Source organism: Salmo salar, chromosome 19 (genome assembly GCF_965601325.2).
Source record: "Salmo salar chromosome 19, fSalSal1, whole genome shotgun sequence".
Taxonomy (NCBI): Eukaryota; Metazoa; Chordata; class Actinopteri; order Salmoniformes; family Salmonidae; genus Salmo; species Salmo salar.
Window position 1 is genome coordinate 3,246,015 of NC_138309.1, and position 15,887 is coordinate 3,261,901.

Consider the following 15,887-nt stretch of genomic DNA (forward strand, 5'->3'; position numbering starts at 1 on the left):
CCCTCCTACTTTTGGCAGATGGATCAACGTTTTTTCCCCACTTGATTGATTCATTCATTTTATTTGTCAGAAAATTAAAAAACATATATACACACAGTACAAAGATTCAAACAGGAAAATATCAAATTCAGTTTATACGATTGTAGGACAAATTGAGGAAAATGTTAATCTATAATCTTTTGTTTTGTTAGATTTTTTATTTATTTAACTATTTATTCTAATTTATTTATTTGTGTATTCATTTTGTTTCTTCTTTTTTTATTTCATTTTCATTTTCTGACTAAGAACTGTGTTACAAACTCTATACCATATATCTATAATTCTAATATGAACACTTCATTGTTGGTGATTCATCTATTTTTGTCGTTGATTGATTCCACTTAAATTTTGATGAAATTGTAGGCAGTGCAATTATTATTGTGATTGTTGTAATAGTTATTATCAATGAACTTGATAACGATAATAATGTTTGTTACTGGTGGTGGGTATTTTTTCCATTGTTTGGACATTACATTTAGAACTCTCATTGTTGCAAACTAAATTGAAACCTCATGCTGAAAATCAATAAAAAGATTCTTCAAACAAATTCACTTCTCTCTTAAATCATGCATGGATGTCACTGGAAGATGAACTTGCATACAAATTCAAGCTATACCCTCAGATCTTAAGTTAGAAACAGGCCGCAGTCACATAGCCATGTAGCTTAAATGTACCTGTACCTTTGTCTTTACCTAGACAAGATTGCAGATGAGGTGCAGGCTAAGAAGTTCCTGGAAGATTACAACAGCACTGCGGAGGGGGTCTGGAATGCCTACACTGAAGCATCGTGGGCCTACAACACTGACATCAATGAGGAGAACAAGCAGAACATGGTAAGAGTTGGTCTGGTGTCTTAATGGAGCATCGCCCTCGCTCATAATGTACACATTGGCAATTGGCTTTCACACAACTAACCCACAGCTCAAAAACTGCTCTTAGTAGTCATGAATCAGGGTTTGGAGGAGCTACAGGATGAGCAGGCTTTTGTTCCAGCCCAGCATTAACACTAGATTCTACTGCACATCCTGCAGCTTTTCTGACCCATTTCTTGCACTTGGACAAATCAATGGACGGTTGTGACGAGTGAGTGTATTCTGTCTCCAGCTACAAAAGAACTTGGACATGTCTATCCACACACTGACCTACGGAAAAGAGGCCCGCAAATATGACACCACAGACTTTCAGGATGGTTCTGTGAAGCGTATCCTGAAGAAACTCAGTGACATCGAAAGAGCAGGACTTCCCGACGAGGAACTGAAAGAGGTAAGAACGGGTTGTGTGCTTTTATTGACCCAATACCTTCAAGATGATCCCCTGTCCACTGACAAAATCAAGGGCAAAATCACACAGTACATTAACCTCAATCGTTAATGAAATTATTCTACAGCTATTTAACAGGTACGTAGGACTATACATTTTTTCTAGGGCAGTTGCAAGTTCTTATGCTGTTGATTGTTTTTTATTAGTACAACAATCTGCTGGCGAACATGGAAACCAAGTACAGTGTGGCTCAGGTGTGCAGAGCTAATGGGACTTGCCATCCACTGGACCCAGGTAAGATCCCACAATACACTTGCTCAATCCTATGCCTGGTTCAGGGCACTAAAACACTTACCTAATTAAAAGGTCCATATATTGTCAATTTTTCTAACTGGTTTGTATTATTAGTCCATGTGATATTTGTTTTACATCCAAGATATATATATAAAAATATATATATAACAACTTATCTAGATAACATTTGACAAAAGAGGTGGCAACTAACTCAGCAAAACCAGACAAATATGAAACTTCAAAGAGGTTTGTCTCAGTTTTTTTAACTGTGGTCATGTGGTCAAGATACACAAACTTTTTTAAATGGTTGGTCTGGGTCTTGTTTTTTCACATTTTTGGGTCTTGATCTCATCATGGTCTTTATACACTTGTTCTGGGTCTGAAATGGTTGGGTCTGATCTTGGTCTGAGTCTCGAGAGTTCTGGTCTTGACTCTTTCTCTGGTTTGTGTCTTGTTTCAGACCTCCAGCAGATTATGGCTGAGTCCAGAGACTATAATGAGCTGTTATTTGCCTGGCAGGGCTGGAGAAACGCCTCTGGCAGAGAACTGCGACAGGACTACAAGAGATATGTTCAACTGGCCAACAAAGCTGCCACTCTTAATGGTAAGGTCTTCAAAATAACAGACCCAAAGACATTTCTACAGAGGCTGGCAGTTGGTAGGTTTTCTAATTAGTTCAGGAAGGGTTTCCAGTACTTATATGAAAGAAATAAGCAATGGGGGGCAGCCTTGTCGGCCTCCGCAATCTACTTATGTTCTATTCTGGCATTGAATTGTCCTTCACTCTAATGCTGTCTGTTCATAGGACACTCTGATAACGGGGCATTCTGGCGCTCCCTGTACGAGACCCCTACCTTCGAAGAGGACCTGGAGCATCTGTGGAAGGAGCTGGAGCCCCTCTATCTCAACGTGCATGCCTACGTGCGCAGGTCTCTCTACAAAAAGTATGGGGGCAAACACATCAATGTGAGAGGGCCCATCCCTGCCCATCTTCTAGGTGAGACCAAGAGTCAGAATCCAGCATGGATTCCAGCACTAAGGCCAAAACTTTTTTTCTGCATGACCATTGCACATTGATATTCTGCTGTTGTTTTGTGGATGTTCCTTGAGCATGACATTGATTGTAACAGGTCCACCAGGCTAGGGATTGCGCTGGCTCTGAATCTAAACCCCACTGTTTTTAGCTCTGTCAGGGGTGCAAGGCTGAAAGATAGCTAATACCGTTTAACATTTGTTTAGTTATGGATATAACAGCATAGCCATGTTTCTCTTGTCCTATCAGGTAACATGTGGGCGCAGACCTGGTCTGGCATCATGGACTTGGCCATTCCCTACCCCGATGCCACACAAGTAGACGCCACACCAGCCATGATAGCCAAGGTAACAAATTTGACCACTACCAGTTTTCTGTTTAACGGTGGGATATTATTGAGTTTCCATGTGACCTGACCAGGAAAACCTTATTGGGTTTTCCCAACTTTCCCCACAGGGCTGGAATGCCACCAGGATGTTCCAAGAGTCAGACAACTTCTTCACTTCTCTGGGGCTGCTGCCCATGCCTCCAGAGTTCTGGGCCAAGTCCATGCTGGAGAAACCCAAGGATGGACGCAATGTGGTGTGTCATGCCTCCGCCTGGGACTTCTACAACCGCAAAGACTTCAGGTAATTTGGAGGGATGTAGAGTCTGTAGCTTTCTTAGTACAGTAAAACACCAGAAACTTTGCAAAGAGCTTTGGAACACTTGGTGTATGCTGTTGAGACTCACATGCATAGGATTGCAGGTTCGAGTTTCACTTGAAGTACCCCCACTCATTGTCGGTATATTCTTACCCATTCAACTTTCAAGATGTGTTTGCGTTCCCCATGAAAAACAAAGATGACTGCACTTTTCGGCCATTAAAATGATGAGTTCATATGCTTAATTTCCAGGATCAAACAGTGCACCGTGATAACCATGGATGACCTCATCACCGTTCACCATGAGATGGGTCATGTGCAGTACTTCCTGCAGTACAAGGACCAGCCCATCTCCTTCCGTGAAGGCGCCAATCCAGGTTTCCACGAGGCCATCGGTGATGTGTTGGCCCTGTCTGTCGCGACTCCCAAGCATCTAAAGGAGATTGGTTTACTGGATGTGGTGGAGGACAACGCAGGTGAGCTCTTACATTTACATTTACATTTACGTCATTTAGCAGACGCTCTTATACAGAGCGACTTACAAATTGGTGCATTCACCTTATGATATCCAGTGGAACAACCACTTTACAATAGTACATCTATATCTTTTTTTTGGGGGGGGGGGGCGGGGGGGGGGGTAGAAGGATTACTTTATCCTATCCCAGGTATTCCTTAAAGAGGTGGGGTTTCATGTGTCTCCGGAAGGTGGTGATTGACTCCGCTGTCCTGGCGTTGTGAGGGAGCTTGTTCTACCATTGGGGTGCCAGAGCAGCGAACAGTTTGACTGGGCTGAGCGGGAATTGTGCTTCCGCAGAGGTAGGGAGGTGAGCAGGCCAGAGGTGGATGAACGCAGTGCCCTTCTTTGGGTGTAGGGACTGATCAGAGCCTGAAGGTAAGGAGGTGCCGTCCCCTCACAGCTCCGTAGGCAAGCACCATGGTCTTGTAGCAGATGCGAACTTCAACTGGAAGCCAGTGGAGTGTGCGGAGGAGCAGGGTGACGTGAGAGAACTTGGGAAGGTTGAACACCAGACGGGCTGCGGCGTTCTGGATGAGTTGTAAGTGTTTAATGGCACAGGCAGGGAGCCCCGCCAGCAGCGAGTTGCAATAATCCAGACGGGAGATGACAAGTGCCTGGATTAGGACCTGCGCCGCTTCCTGTGTAAGGCAGGGTCGTACTCTGCGAATGTTGTAGAGCATGAACCTACAGGATCGGGTCACCGCCTTGATGTTAGCTGAGAACGACAGGGTGTTGTCCAGGGTCTCGCCAAGGCTCTTAGCACTCTGGGAGGTGGACACAATGGAGTTGTCCACCGTGATGGCGAGATCATGGAACGGGCAGTCCTTCCCCGGGAGGAAGAGCAGCTCCGTCTTGCCAAGGTTCAGCTTGAGTTGGTGATCCGTCATCCACACTGATATGTCTGCCAGACATGCAGAGATGCGATTCGCCACCTGGTTATCAGAAGGGGGAAAGGAGAAGATGAATTGTGTGTCGTCTGCGTAGCAATGATAGGCGAGACCATGTGAGGATATGACAGAGCCAAGTGACTTGGTGTATAGCGAGAATAGGAGAGGGCCTAGAACTGAGCCCTGGGGGACACCAGTGGTGAGAGCACGTGGTGCGGAGACGGATTCTCACCACGCCACCTGGTAGGAGCGACCTGTCAGGTAGGACGCAATCCAAGAGTGAGCCGCGCCGGAGATGCACAACTCGGAGAGGGTGGAAAGGAGGATCTGATGGTTCACAGTATCAAAGGCAGCAGATAGGTCTAGAAGGATGAGAGCAAAGGAGAGAGAGTTAGCTTTAGCAGTGCGGAGAGCCTCCGTGACACAGAGAAGAGCGGTCTCAGTTGAATGGCCAGTCTTGAAACCTGACTGATTTGGATCAAGAAGGTCATTCTGAGAGAGATAGCAAGAGAGCTGACCAAGGACGGCACGCTCAAGAGTTTTGGAGAGAAAAGAAAGAAGGGATACTGGTCTGTAGTGGTTGACATCGGAGGGATCGAGTGTAGGTTTTTTGAGAAGGGGTGCAACTCTCGCTCTCTTGAAGATGGAAGGGACGTAGCCAGCGGTCAAGGATGAGTTGATGAGCGAGGTGAGGTAGGGGAGAAGGTCTCCGGAAATGGTTTGGAGAAGAGAGGAGAGGAGGGGATAGGGTCAAGCGGGCAAGTTGTTGGGCGGCCGGCCATTACAAGTCGCAAGATTTCATCTGGAGAGAGAGGGGAGAAAGAGGTCAAAGCATAGGGTAGGGCAACGTGAGCAGGACCAGCGGTGTCGTTTGACTTAACAAACGAGGATCGAATGTCGTCAACCTTCTTTTCAAAATGGTTGATGAACTCATCCGCAGAGAGGGAGGGGGGGGAGGGGGAGGAGGATTCAGGAGGGAGGAGAAGGTGGCAAAGAGCTTCCTAGGGTTAGAGGCAGATGCTTGGAATTTAGAGTGGTAGAAAGTGGTTTTAGCAGCAGAAACAGAGGAAGAAAATGTAGAGAGGAGGGAGTGAAAAGATGCTAGGTCCGCAGGGAGGCTAGTTTTCCTCCATTTCCGCTCGCAATGAGTCGACAAGACACGGAGCAGGAGGGGAGGACCGTGCCGGCCGGGAGGATAGGGGACATAGAGAGTCAAAGGATGCAGAAAGGGAGGAGAGGAGGGTTGAGGAAGCAGAATCAGGAGATTGGTTGGAGAAGGATTGAGCAGAGGGAAGAGATGATAGGATGGAAGATCCTATCATCTCTTAGCAGGAGAGAGAGAGCCAAGGTTGCGACAGCGCAATACCATCTGAGTAGGGGCAGAGTGAGTAATGTTGGAGGAGAGCGAGAGGGAAAAGGATACAAGGTAGTGGTCGGAGACTAGGAGGGGAGTTGCAGTGAGATTAGTAGAAGAACAGCATCTAGTAAAGATGAGGTCAAGCGTATTGCCTGCCTTGTGAGTAGGGGGGGACGGTGAGAGGGTGAGGTCAAAAGAGGAGAGGAGTGGAAAGAAGGAGGCAGAGAGAAATGAGTCAAAGGTAGACGTAGGGAGGTTAAAGTCACCCAGAACTGTGAGGGGTGAGCCATCCTCAGGAAAGGAACTTATCAAGGCGTCAAGCTCATTGATGAACTCTCCAAGGGAACCTGGAGGGCGATAAATGGTAAGGATGTTAAGCTTGAATGGGCTAGTGATTGTGACAGCATGGAATTCAAAGGAGGAGATAGACAGATGGGTCAGGGGAGAAAGAGAGAATGTCCACTTGGGAGAGATGAGGATTCCAGTGCCACCACCCCGCTGACCAGATGCTCTCGGGGTATGCAAGAACACGTTGTCAGACGAGGAGAGAGCAGTAGGAGTAGCAGTGTTTTCTGTGGTAATCCATGTTTCCGTCAGCACCATGAAGTCGAGGGACTGGAGGGTAGCATAGGCTGAGATGAACTCTGCCTTGTTGGCCGCAGACCGGCAGTTCCAGAGGCTGCCGGAGACCTGGAACTCCACGTGGGTTGTGCGCGCTGGGACCACCAGGTTAGAGTGGCAGCGGCCACGAGGTGTGAAGCGTTTGTGTGGCCTGTGCAGAGAGGAGAGAACAGGGATAGGCAGACACATGGTTGACAGGCTACAGGAGAGGCTAATGCAAAGGAAATTGGAATGAACACTCAATGACACTCAATGACACTCAAATATAACTTTCCACTTTAGAAATGATAATTGATGTAAACTACAGTGGTTCAATGTTACCAGGAATAGGCTCAAACTTAGTTTATTCAGCTAGATAACTTGGTTCAGTATTCTTCCAGCTTCTTCCAGTGCACCGTGTCCTATGACGCCGTAGCTAACTAGCATGCTAGCATCCAATAACACACGGTTAGCACCAATACTTGGTTACAACAAACTACCAATGGATCATTCGTGTCCGTGTCTGGTACCTTTCATAATGCAGAAGTGATTAAACGTTGGCTAGCTAACACAAAGTCAGTCCTGCTAGCTACACAAGTGGACTACACATCTCGAATGTTCAGAAAGTTAAGCTTACGTTGCAAAAATCTTGTTGACTAAAATGATACAGTACTGCTCGCTGGTAGAGTTGTTTAGCTAGCAGTGGCTGTGTTGTTGACTTTGTTTGAAAATGTAGCTGGCTAGCTAACCTCGATAGCTACTCTGTACGACACCTATATCTATGATACAAAGACAACTATGTAGCTAGCTAACATTACACTAATCAAATTGTTCCGTTGTAATGTATTTAGTTTCTACTGTACTGCTAGTTGGTAAGGCTGGCTAGCTAGCAGTGGCTGTGGTGTTGGCTTTGTTTGTAAAACGGCGTCGCTGCGAACGAGTACAGCTGGCTAGCTAACCTTGTTAGTTTCTCAAAGCTACACCTCTATCCTTGATGCAAAAACAGCAAAGACAACTATGTAGCTAGCTAACATTACCTGCTAACATTACACTAATCAAATCGTTCTGTTGTAATGTAATGAAATGTAATAAATGTAATATTACCCGCGGAGCGAAGTACAGCACGACTCCTCACTCCAGCATTACTGTATTAATCGTTTTGACTCTGCCCTGCTTTTTTCCCTGTCATAAATATGAGGAAAATAAAGAAGCAATTTTTGCAAGATACATTTTCAATTCACTACTAAGACCTTCTTCCAACCGGAAAAAATGGTTATGTGATGACAGCATAGCTGCAGACAGAGCATCAACAAAATATAATATTTTAAAGCAATCTGTGTGCCGAACATAAATTAACTAGCTATATGCTGTGATTGCACTGTGAATGTGCTATGCCACTCTAAACGTGAATGTGTCTGTTCATTTCCATAGAGAGTACAATCAATTACCTCATGAGCATCGCCCTGGACAAAATTGCCTTCCTGCCCTTCGGCTACCTGATGGACCAGTGGAGGTGGAAAGTGTTTGACGGACGCATCTCTGAGGAGGAGTACAACAAGGAATGGTGGAATATGAGGTAAAGACTATTACTTTTAGTGAATAACCTCCATCCTCCATATCTCATCTATCTAAAAGAAAGACTGAATTGTTTCTTTGTACTTTGTCTGTCCCTTCCAGAATGAAGTACCAGGGCTTGTGTCCACCTGTGGCCCGCACTGAGCACGACTTTGACCCAGGTGCGAAGTTCCACATCCCTGCTAATGTGCCCTATGTCAGGTACGGTGTCTGCCATGGTGTCTGCCAAATTTATTACTGGAGATGAAAGGAGATGAAATCAGTGGTGCAATGTACATGCTGAAAACAATAGTGAGCCAAATGTTCAACGTTAAGTTACCTAACTTCAATTTGCTCAATTCTCTTTCTTGCTCATAAAACACAAGTAGGCCTACATTGCATTAAATGACATTCGTTCATAAAACAGATTGTTTTGTATGTGAGATGCAGTGGGAACGTCATGTGACTGTGTGTCTTCCTATCAGGTACTTTGTGAGCTTCATCATACAGTTCCAGTTCCATCAGGCTCTGTGTAATGCCGCCGGGCATGTAGGCCCTCTCCACGAATGTGATATCTACCGCTCCAAAGCGGCAGGGAAACTTCTAGGGTCAGTACTGTACACCCGCATACAAGTAGCATTCTATCACCGTGACAGCACTGTCAATATTTTAATGTGATAAACGATGTTGTTTTGAAGTTATCGTTCAGGTATGTAGAATTGTTGTCTGAAACGTATTTGTGAGACGATAGTAAAACAGACAGCCTTTCTGATAGACTCTTGGACTTGTTTTATCTGTTTTATCCATTCCTTGTGTTTTGCAGTGACGTGATGAAAGTGGGTTTCAGTAAGCCCTGGCCTGAAACGATGGCCATGATCACTGGAAAGCCCATCATGTCTGCCAAGCCACTGGTAGAGTACTTCAAACCCCTCACTGACTGGCTGGAAGCAGAGAACAACAAGAACGATGAGGTCAGAGGCTGGCCTGAATACGACTGGAAACCACCAAGTAAGTCTGATAGCTGGTTTTAAACGCTATCTACAACTACATTCAACTATTCAACTTCATTCATTGAGGGCAATTGCACTTAATTACAACATTATGGATCAGGATTCAGACACCCGCATAACTGATGTTTTGGCATGTCTGAAGTGTAACTGCGTTGGAGCTGTCAAATCGGTCAGCCGATGTTCTTGTGATCATTTGCACAAAGCCACACCCGTCCCACTCGCATTAGAAGTTCAGAACGAGAAAGTGTAGTCTACATAAAAATAATGACGCTCAAATTGAAACTCATTTAACAAAAGAATTTTGATTTCTATCAGCCTAATCGAGGTGTAGATTGCGCTTGTGGATTTGACAGCTCTAATGTAGTTTCACCTTGGACAAAGACAAAACAACTGCTATCAATCAATCAAATGTATTTACATCAGCAGATGTCACAAAGTGCTTATACAGAAACCCAGCCTAAAACCCAAAGAGCAAGCAATGCAGATGTAGAAGAAAGGTGGCTCAGAAAAACTCCCTAGTAAGGCAGGAACCCAGGAAGAAACCTAGAGAGGAACCAGGCTCTGAGGGGTGGCCAGTCCTCTTCTGGCTGTGCTGATGGCGATTATAAGAGTACATGGCCATTAAGGCTAGATCGTTCTTCAAGATGTTCAAATGTTCATAGATGACTAGCCGGGTCAAACAATAATTACATTGGTTATAGAGGGTTCAACAGGTCAGCACCTCAGGAGTAGATGTCAGTTGGCTTTTCATAACTGAGCATTCAGAGGTTGAGACAACATGTGAGGTAGAGAGCGAGAGAGGGTCGTAATAGCAGGTCCGGGATAAGGTAGGAGCTCCGGGGAACAGGTAAGGATTCCATAGCCGCAGGCAGAACAGCAGAAACTGTATCAGCAGCACGACCAGGTGGACAGCACGACAGGAACAGCCAGGAGTCGTCAGGCCAGGTAGTCTTGAGGCATGTTCCTAGGGCTCAGGTCCTCCGGGAGGGGAGAGAGAGAGATGAGAGAATTAGAGGGAGCATACTTAACATCACACAGGACATCAGGTAAGATAGGAGAAATACACCAGATAGGACAGACTGACCCTAGCCCCCCGGCACACAGACTATTACAGCATAGATACAGGGGAGGGGTCGAGGGACATCATGGTCCCATCCAACGACACCCCCAGACATGGCCAATCAGGCAGGATATAACCCCACCCACAATTGGCCAAAACACAGCCCCCATACCACCTGTGCCAGACTATACTCAATCATAGGATCTACTAAAGAGATAAGTCTTCAGTAAAGACTTAAAGGTTGAGACTGAGTGTGCGCCTCCCACATGGATCGGCAGACAATTTCATAAAAAGTGAGCGCTATAGGAGATAGCCCTGCCTCCAGCTTAGAAATTCTAGGAACAATAAGGAGACCTGCGTGTTTTGACCTACACATACGTGTAGGTAGCGTACATGTAGGTATGTACGGCAGGACCAAATCGGAGAGATAAGTAGAAGCAAGTCCATGTAATGTTTGTAGGTTAGCAGTAAAACCTTGAAATCAGCCCTAGCCTTAACAGGAAGCCAGTGTAGAGAGGCTAGCACTGGAGTAATATGATTGAATTTGGGGGTTCTAATCAACATTCTAACAGATGTATTTAGCCTTAGCCTTATCCCTCTAGCCGGAGAATAGAACATTGCAGTAGGCTTATCTTGAAGTGACAAAAGCATGGATTAGCTTTTCTGCATAATTTTTTTACAAAAAGTTAAAGATTTTTGCAATGTTACAAAGATGGAAAAAAGCTGCTCTTGAAATATTTTTGATATGTTCGTCTCTTTGTTTTTTTGGACCTAGAACTAGGTCTGTCTCTGTTTTGTCCGAGTTTAAACGTAAAAAGAATTGCTGCCATACACTTATGCCTGAAACACAGGCTTCCAGGGTAGGTCATTTTGGGGCTTCATCATGTTTCATCGATGTATGTATGTATGTCATCTGTATAGCAGTGAAAGTTGACAATGTGTTTCCAAATGACATCACCAAGAGGTAGCATATATAGTGAAAACAATAGTGGTCCTAAAACGGAGCCTTGAGGAACATCGAAACTTACCATTGATTTGTCAGAGGACAAACCATCCACAGAGACAAACTGATACAGGTGGACACCAATCAAGTTGTAGAAACATCTCAATGATAATCAATGGAAATATTGCCTTCAGAAAGTATTCAGACCCTTTGACTTATACCACATTTTGTTACGTTACAGCCTTATTCTAAAATTAATTAAATAACAACAAATCCTGAGCAATCTACAGAAAATACCCCATAATGAAAAAGTGAAAACAGATACCTTATTTACATAAGTATTCAGACCCTTTGCTATGAGACTCAAAATTGAGCTCAGGTGCATCCTGTTTCCATTGATCATCCTTGAGATGTTTCTACAACTTGAATGGAGTTCACTTATGGTAAATTCAATTGATTGGACATGATTTGGAAAGGCACACACCTGTCCGTATAAGGTCCCACAATTGACAGTGCATGTCAGAGCAGGGAGGTGACCAAGAACCCGATGTCCACTCTGACAGAGCTCCAGAGTTCCTCTGTGGAGATGGGAGAACATTCCAGAAGCACAACCACCTCTGCAGCACTCCACCAATCAGGCCTTTATGGTAGAGTGGCCAGACGGAAGCCACTCCTCAGTAAAAGGCACATGACAGCCCACTTGGAGGTTGCCAAAAGGCACCTACAGTAAAGACTTTCAGATCATGAGAGACAAGATTCTTTGGTCTTATGAAACCATGATTGAACCATTTGGCCTGAATGCCAAGCGTCACGTCTGGAGGAAACCATCCCTACGGTATGGTGGTAGCAGCATCATGCTGTTGTGATGTTTTTCGGTGGCAGGGACTGGGAGACTAGTCAGGATTGAGGCAAAGATGAACGGTGCAAAGTAAAGAGAGATCCTTGATGAAAACCTGCTCCAGAGTGCTCAAGACCTTAGACTGGGGCAAAGGTTAACTTTCTAACAGGACAACGACCCTACGCACACAGCCAAGACATTTAAGTCATTTAGACATTTACATTTACATTTAAGTCATTTAGCAGACGCTCTTATCCAGAGCGACTTACAAATTGGTGCATTCACCTTATGATATCCAGTGGAACAACCATTTTACAATAGTGCATCTAAATCTTTTAAGGGGGGGGGGGGGGGTTAGAAGGATTACTTTATCCTATCCTAGGTATTCCTTAAAGAGGTGGGGTTTCAGGTGTCTCCGGAAGGTGGTGATTGACTCCGCTGTCCTGGCGTCGTGAGGGAGCTTGTTCCATCATTGGGGTGCCAGAGCAGCGAACAGTTTTGACTGGGCTGAGCGGGAACTGTGCTTCCTCAGAGATAGGGGGGCCAGCAGGCCAGAGGTGGATGAACGCAGTGCCCTTGTTTGGGTGTAGGGCCTGATCAGAGCCTGAAGGTATGGAGGTGCCGTTCCCTTCACAGCTCCGTAGGCAATCACCATGGTCCTGTAGCGGATGCGAGCTTCAACTGGAAGCCAGTGGAGAGAGCGGAGGAGCGGGGTGACGTGAGAGAACTTGGGAAGGTTGAACACCAGACGGGCTGCGGCGTTCTGGATGAGTTGTAGGGGTTTAATGGCACAGGCAGGGAGCCCAGCCAACAGCGAGTTGCAGTAATCCAGACGGGAGATGACAAGTGCCTGGATTAGGACCTGCGCCGCTTCCTGTGTGAGGCAGGGTCGTACTCTGCGAATGTTGTAGAGCATGAACCTACAGGATCGGGTCACCGCCTTGATGTTAGTGGAGAACGACAGGGTGTTGTCCAGGATCACGCCAAGGTTCTTAGCACTCTGGGAGGAAGACACAAGTGAGTTGTCAAACGTGATGGCGAGATCAGAGCTGGCCAAGGACGGCACGTTCAAGAGTTTTGGAGAGAAAAGAAAGAAGGGATACTGGTCTGTAGTTGTTGACATCGGAGGGATCGAGTGTAGGTTTTTTCAGAAGGGGTGCAACTCTCGCTCTCTTGAAGACGGAAGGGACGTAGCCAGCGGTCAAGGATGAGTTGATGAGCAAGGTGAGGAAGGGGAGAAGGTCTCTGGAAATGGTCTGGAGAAGAGAGGAGGGGATAGGGTCAAGTGGGCAACGCAGGAGTGGCTTCGGGACAAGTCTCAATGTCCTTGAGTGGCCCAGCCAGAGCCCGGACCTGAACCCGATCTAACATCTCTGGAGAGACCTGAAAATAGCTGTGCAGCGATGCTCCCCATCCAACCTGACAGAGCTTGAGAGGATCTGCAGAGAATAATGGGAGAAACTACCCAAATACAGGTGTGCCAAGCTTGTAGTGTCATACCCAAGAAGACTCGATGCTGTAAACACTGCTAAATGTGCTTCAACAAAGTACTGAGTAAAGGGTCAGCAAAAATAGGTTTTTAGAAATGTTTAAAAAGTGAAATATTATTCAATGTCATTATGTGGTGTTGGGTGTAGATTGATGAGGAAAAAAACAATTGAATCCATTTTAGAATAAGGCTGTAATGATTTATTTTGTTACTAGATGTTTTTTTAAGCATTATTTATTTGATAATTACAAGATGTTTACTTTTTCAGTTTTGCCTTTTAGTGGTTGTATTTATATATCAAAAATATCAAGTAATCAGAAAACCAAGACAGCTAGTCTGGGAAAGATTTGTCAGGAAATATTCACAAGCATGTGTATTAGTTTGAGGGGGAAAATAAGCTGACATTTTATTACAAGAATGCAGACTGAAAAGTCAAGGGGTCTGAATACTTTCCGAATGAACTGTATCTACAAAAGTATGTGGACACCCCTTAAAATTTGTGGATTTGGCTATTTCAGCCACACCCGTTGCTGATAGGTGTATAAAATCAAGCACACAGCCATGCAATCTTCATAGACAAACATTGGCAGTAGAATAGCCTTACTGAAGAGCTCAGGGACTTTCAACGTGGCACCATCATATGATGCCACCTTACCAACAAGTCAGTTCATCTGTCCTCGGGTTGCAACACTCAATACCGAGTTCCAAACTGCCTCTGGAATCAACGTCAGCACAATAACTGTTTGTCGGGAGCTTCATGAAATCAGTTTCCAAGGCCGAGCAGCCGCACCCAAACCTAAGATCACCGCAGTGCCAAGCGTCAGCTGGAGTGGTGTAAAGCTCGCCGCATTGGACTCTGGAGCAGTGAAAATGCGTTCTCTGAAGTGGTGAATCACACTTCACCATCTGACAGTCCAATGGACGAATCTGGGTTTGGCGGATGCCAGGAGAACGCAATAATGTTCCAACGTCTAGTGGAAAGCCTTCCCAGACGAGTGGAGGCGATTATAGCAGCAAAGAGGGGACCAACTCCATATTAATGCCCATGATTTTGGAATGAGATGTTTGATGAGTAGGTGTCCACATACTTTTGGTCATGTAGTGTATCTTTCCGACAGATAAGATCTAAACCAGGTTTCCAATCAAAAAGATTGTGGTGATCGATGGTGTTAAAAGCGGCACCAACGCCTAGGAGCACAAGAACAGACTCAGAGTCTTGGTCTGACACCATTAAGAGGTCCTTTTCCACCTTCATGAGTGCAGTCTGAAATCGTATACATTATTTGTCTTGAGGAAGCCAGTGAGTTGCTGAGCAACAGCTTTGTCAAAAATGTTTTAGAGGAATGGGAAATTCGATATAGGCTGATAGTTTTTAACATTACCCAGGTCAAGGTTTCACTTTTTCAGGAGAGGCTTTATTACTACCACTTTTAGTGAGTTTCATAGACATCCGGAGGATAGGGAGCCATTTATTATTTTCAACATAGGAGGGCCAAGCACAGGAAGTAGCTCTTTCTGTAGTTTAGTTCGAATAGGGTCCAGTAGGACAACTGAGGTTTGGAGCAAAATGCATATTGAAAGAGGAGACTAATTTGTTTTCTAATGATCATGATCTTTTCATCAAAGAAATTCATGAATTCATCACTGCTAAAGTGAAGGCCATCCTACACTTGTTGAATGCTGCTTTTTTAGTTAGCTTTGCGACAGTATCAAAAATAAATGTTGATTGTTTTCATTCTCCTTAATCAGGTTGGAAGTGTAGGCTGATCGAGAAGCAGTGATGGCTTTATGATATTGCACGCTACTGTCTTTCCAAGCTATTCATAAGACTTCCAATTTGGTGGAGTGCTATTTCCGTTCCAATTTTCTGGAAGCTTGTTTCAGGGCTAGGGAATTTTCTGTATACCTGGGAGCTAGTTTCTTATGACAACTGCTTTTTTTGCGGTGCGACTGCATCTAGGGTATTAGTTCAATTTAGATCATCAGTTAGGTAGTTAACTGATTTTTGTACTCCTAAATCCTTGGGTAGGTGGAGGGAGTCTGGAATGGCATCTATGCGGGTGTCGACTAGTGCAGATCTGATAGAATCTAGCCCTAAAGCTCAATATTGACATTACAGATGTAGGATCTTCATTTGAGCCTTTTTGCTACAGAAGGAAAATAATCCTGCAGCAACAGGAAATGTGAATTATTATGTGAATTATAATGAATAGATATGTATACATACAGTACCAGTCAACAGTTTGGACACACCAACTCATTCAGGGGTTATTCTTTATTTTTACGATTTTCTACATTGTAGAATAATATTGAAGACATCAAAACTATGAAATAACACCTACTGTATGGAATCATGTAGTAA

General features: G+C 44.8%; 1 protein-coding gene across 1 annotated transcript in view; it reads left to right on the top strand.

The window, feature by feature from the left end:
* Positions 1–15,887, top strand: part of LOC106578314 (angiotensin-converting enzyme) — a 28,282-nt gene that overhangs the window by 9,869 nt on the left and 2,526 nt on the right. Inside the window, exons 13-24 of the mRNA XM_014156999.3 lie at positions 736–872; positions 1,144–1,302; positions 1,506–1,593; positions 2,054–2,197; positions 2,399–2,590; positions 2,876–2,973; positions 3,083–3,255; positions 3,523–3,746; positions 8,063–8,207; positions 8,309–8,407; positions 8,671–8,793; positions 9,009–9,193. Of these exons, the coding sequence (XP_014012474.2) occupies positions 736–872; positions 1,144–1,302; positions 1,506–1,593; positions 2,054–2,197; positions 2,399–2,590; positions 2,876–2,973; positions 3,083–3,255; positions 3,523–3,746; positions 8,063–8,207; positions 8,309–8,407; positions 8,671–8,793; positions 9,009–9,193 (1,767 nt within the window). The remainder of the gene's footprint in view (positions 1–735; positions 873–1,143; positions 1,303–1,505; positions 1,594–2,053; positions 2,198–2,398; positions 2,591–2,875; positions 2,974–3,082; positions 3,256–3,522; positions 3,747–8,062; positions 8,208–8,308; positions 8,408–8,670; positions 8,794–9,008; positions 9,194–15,887) is intronic.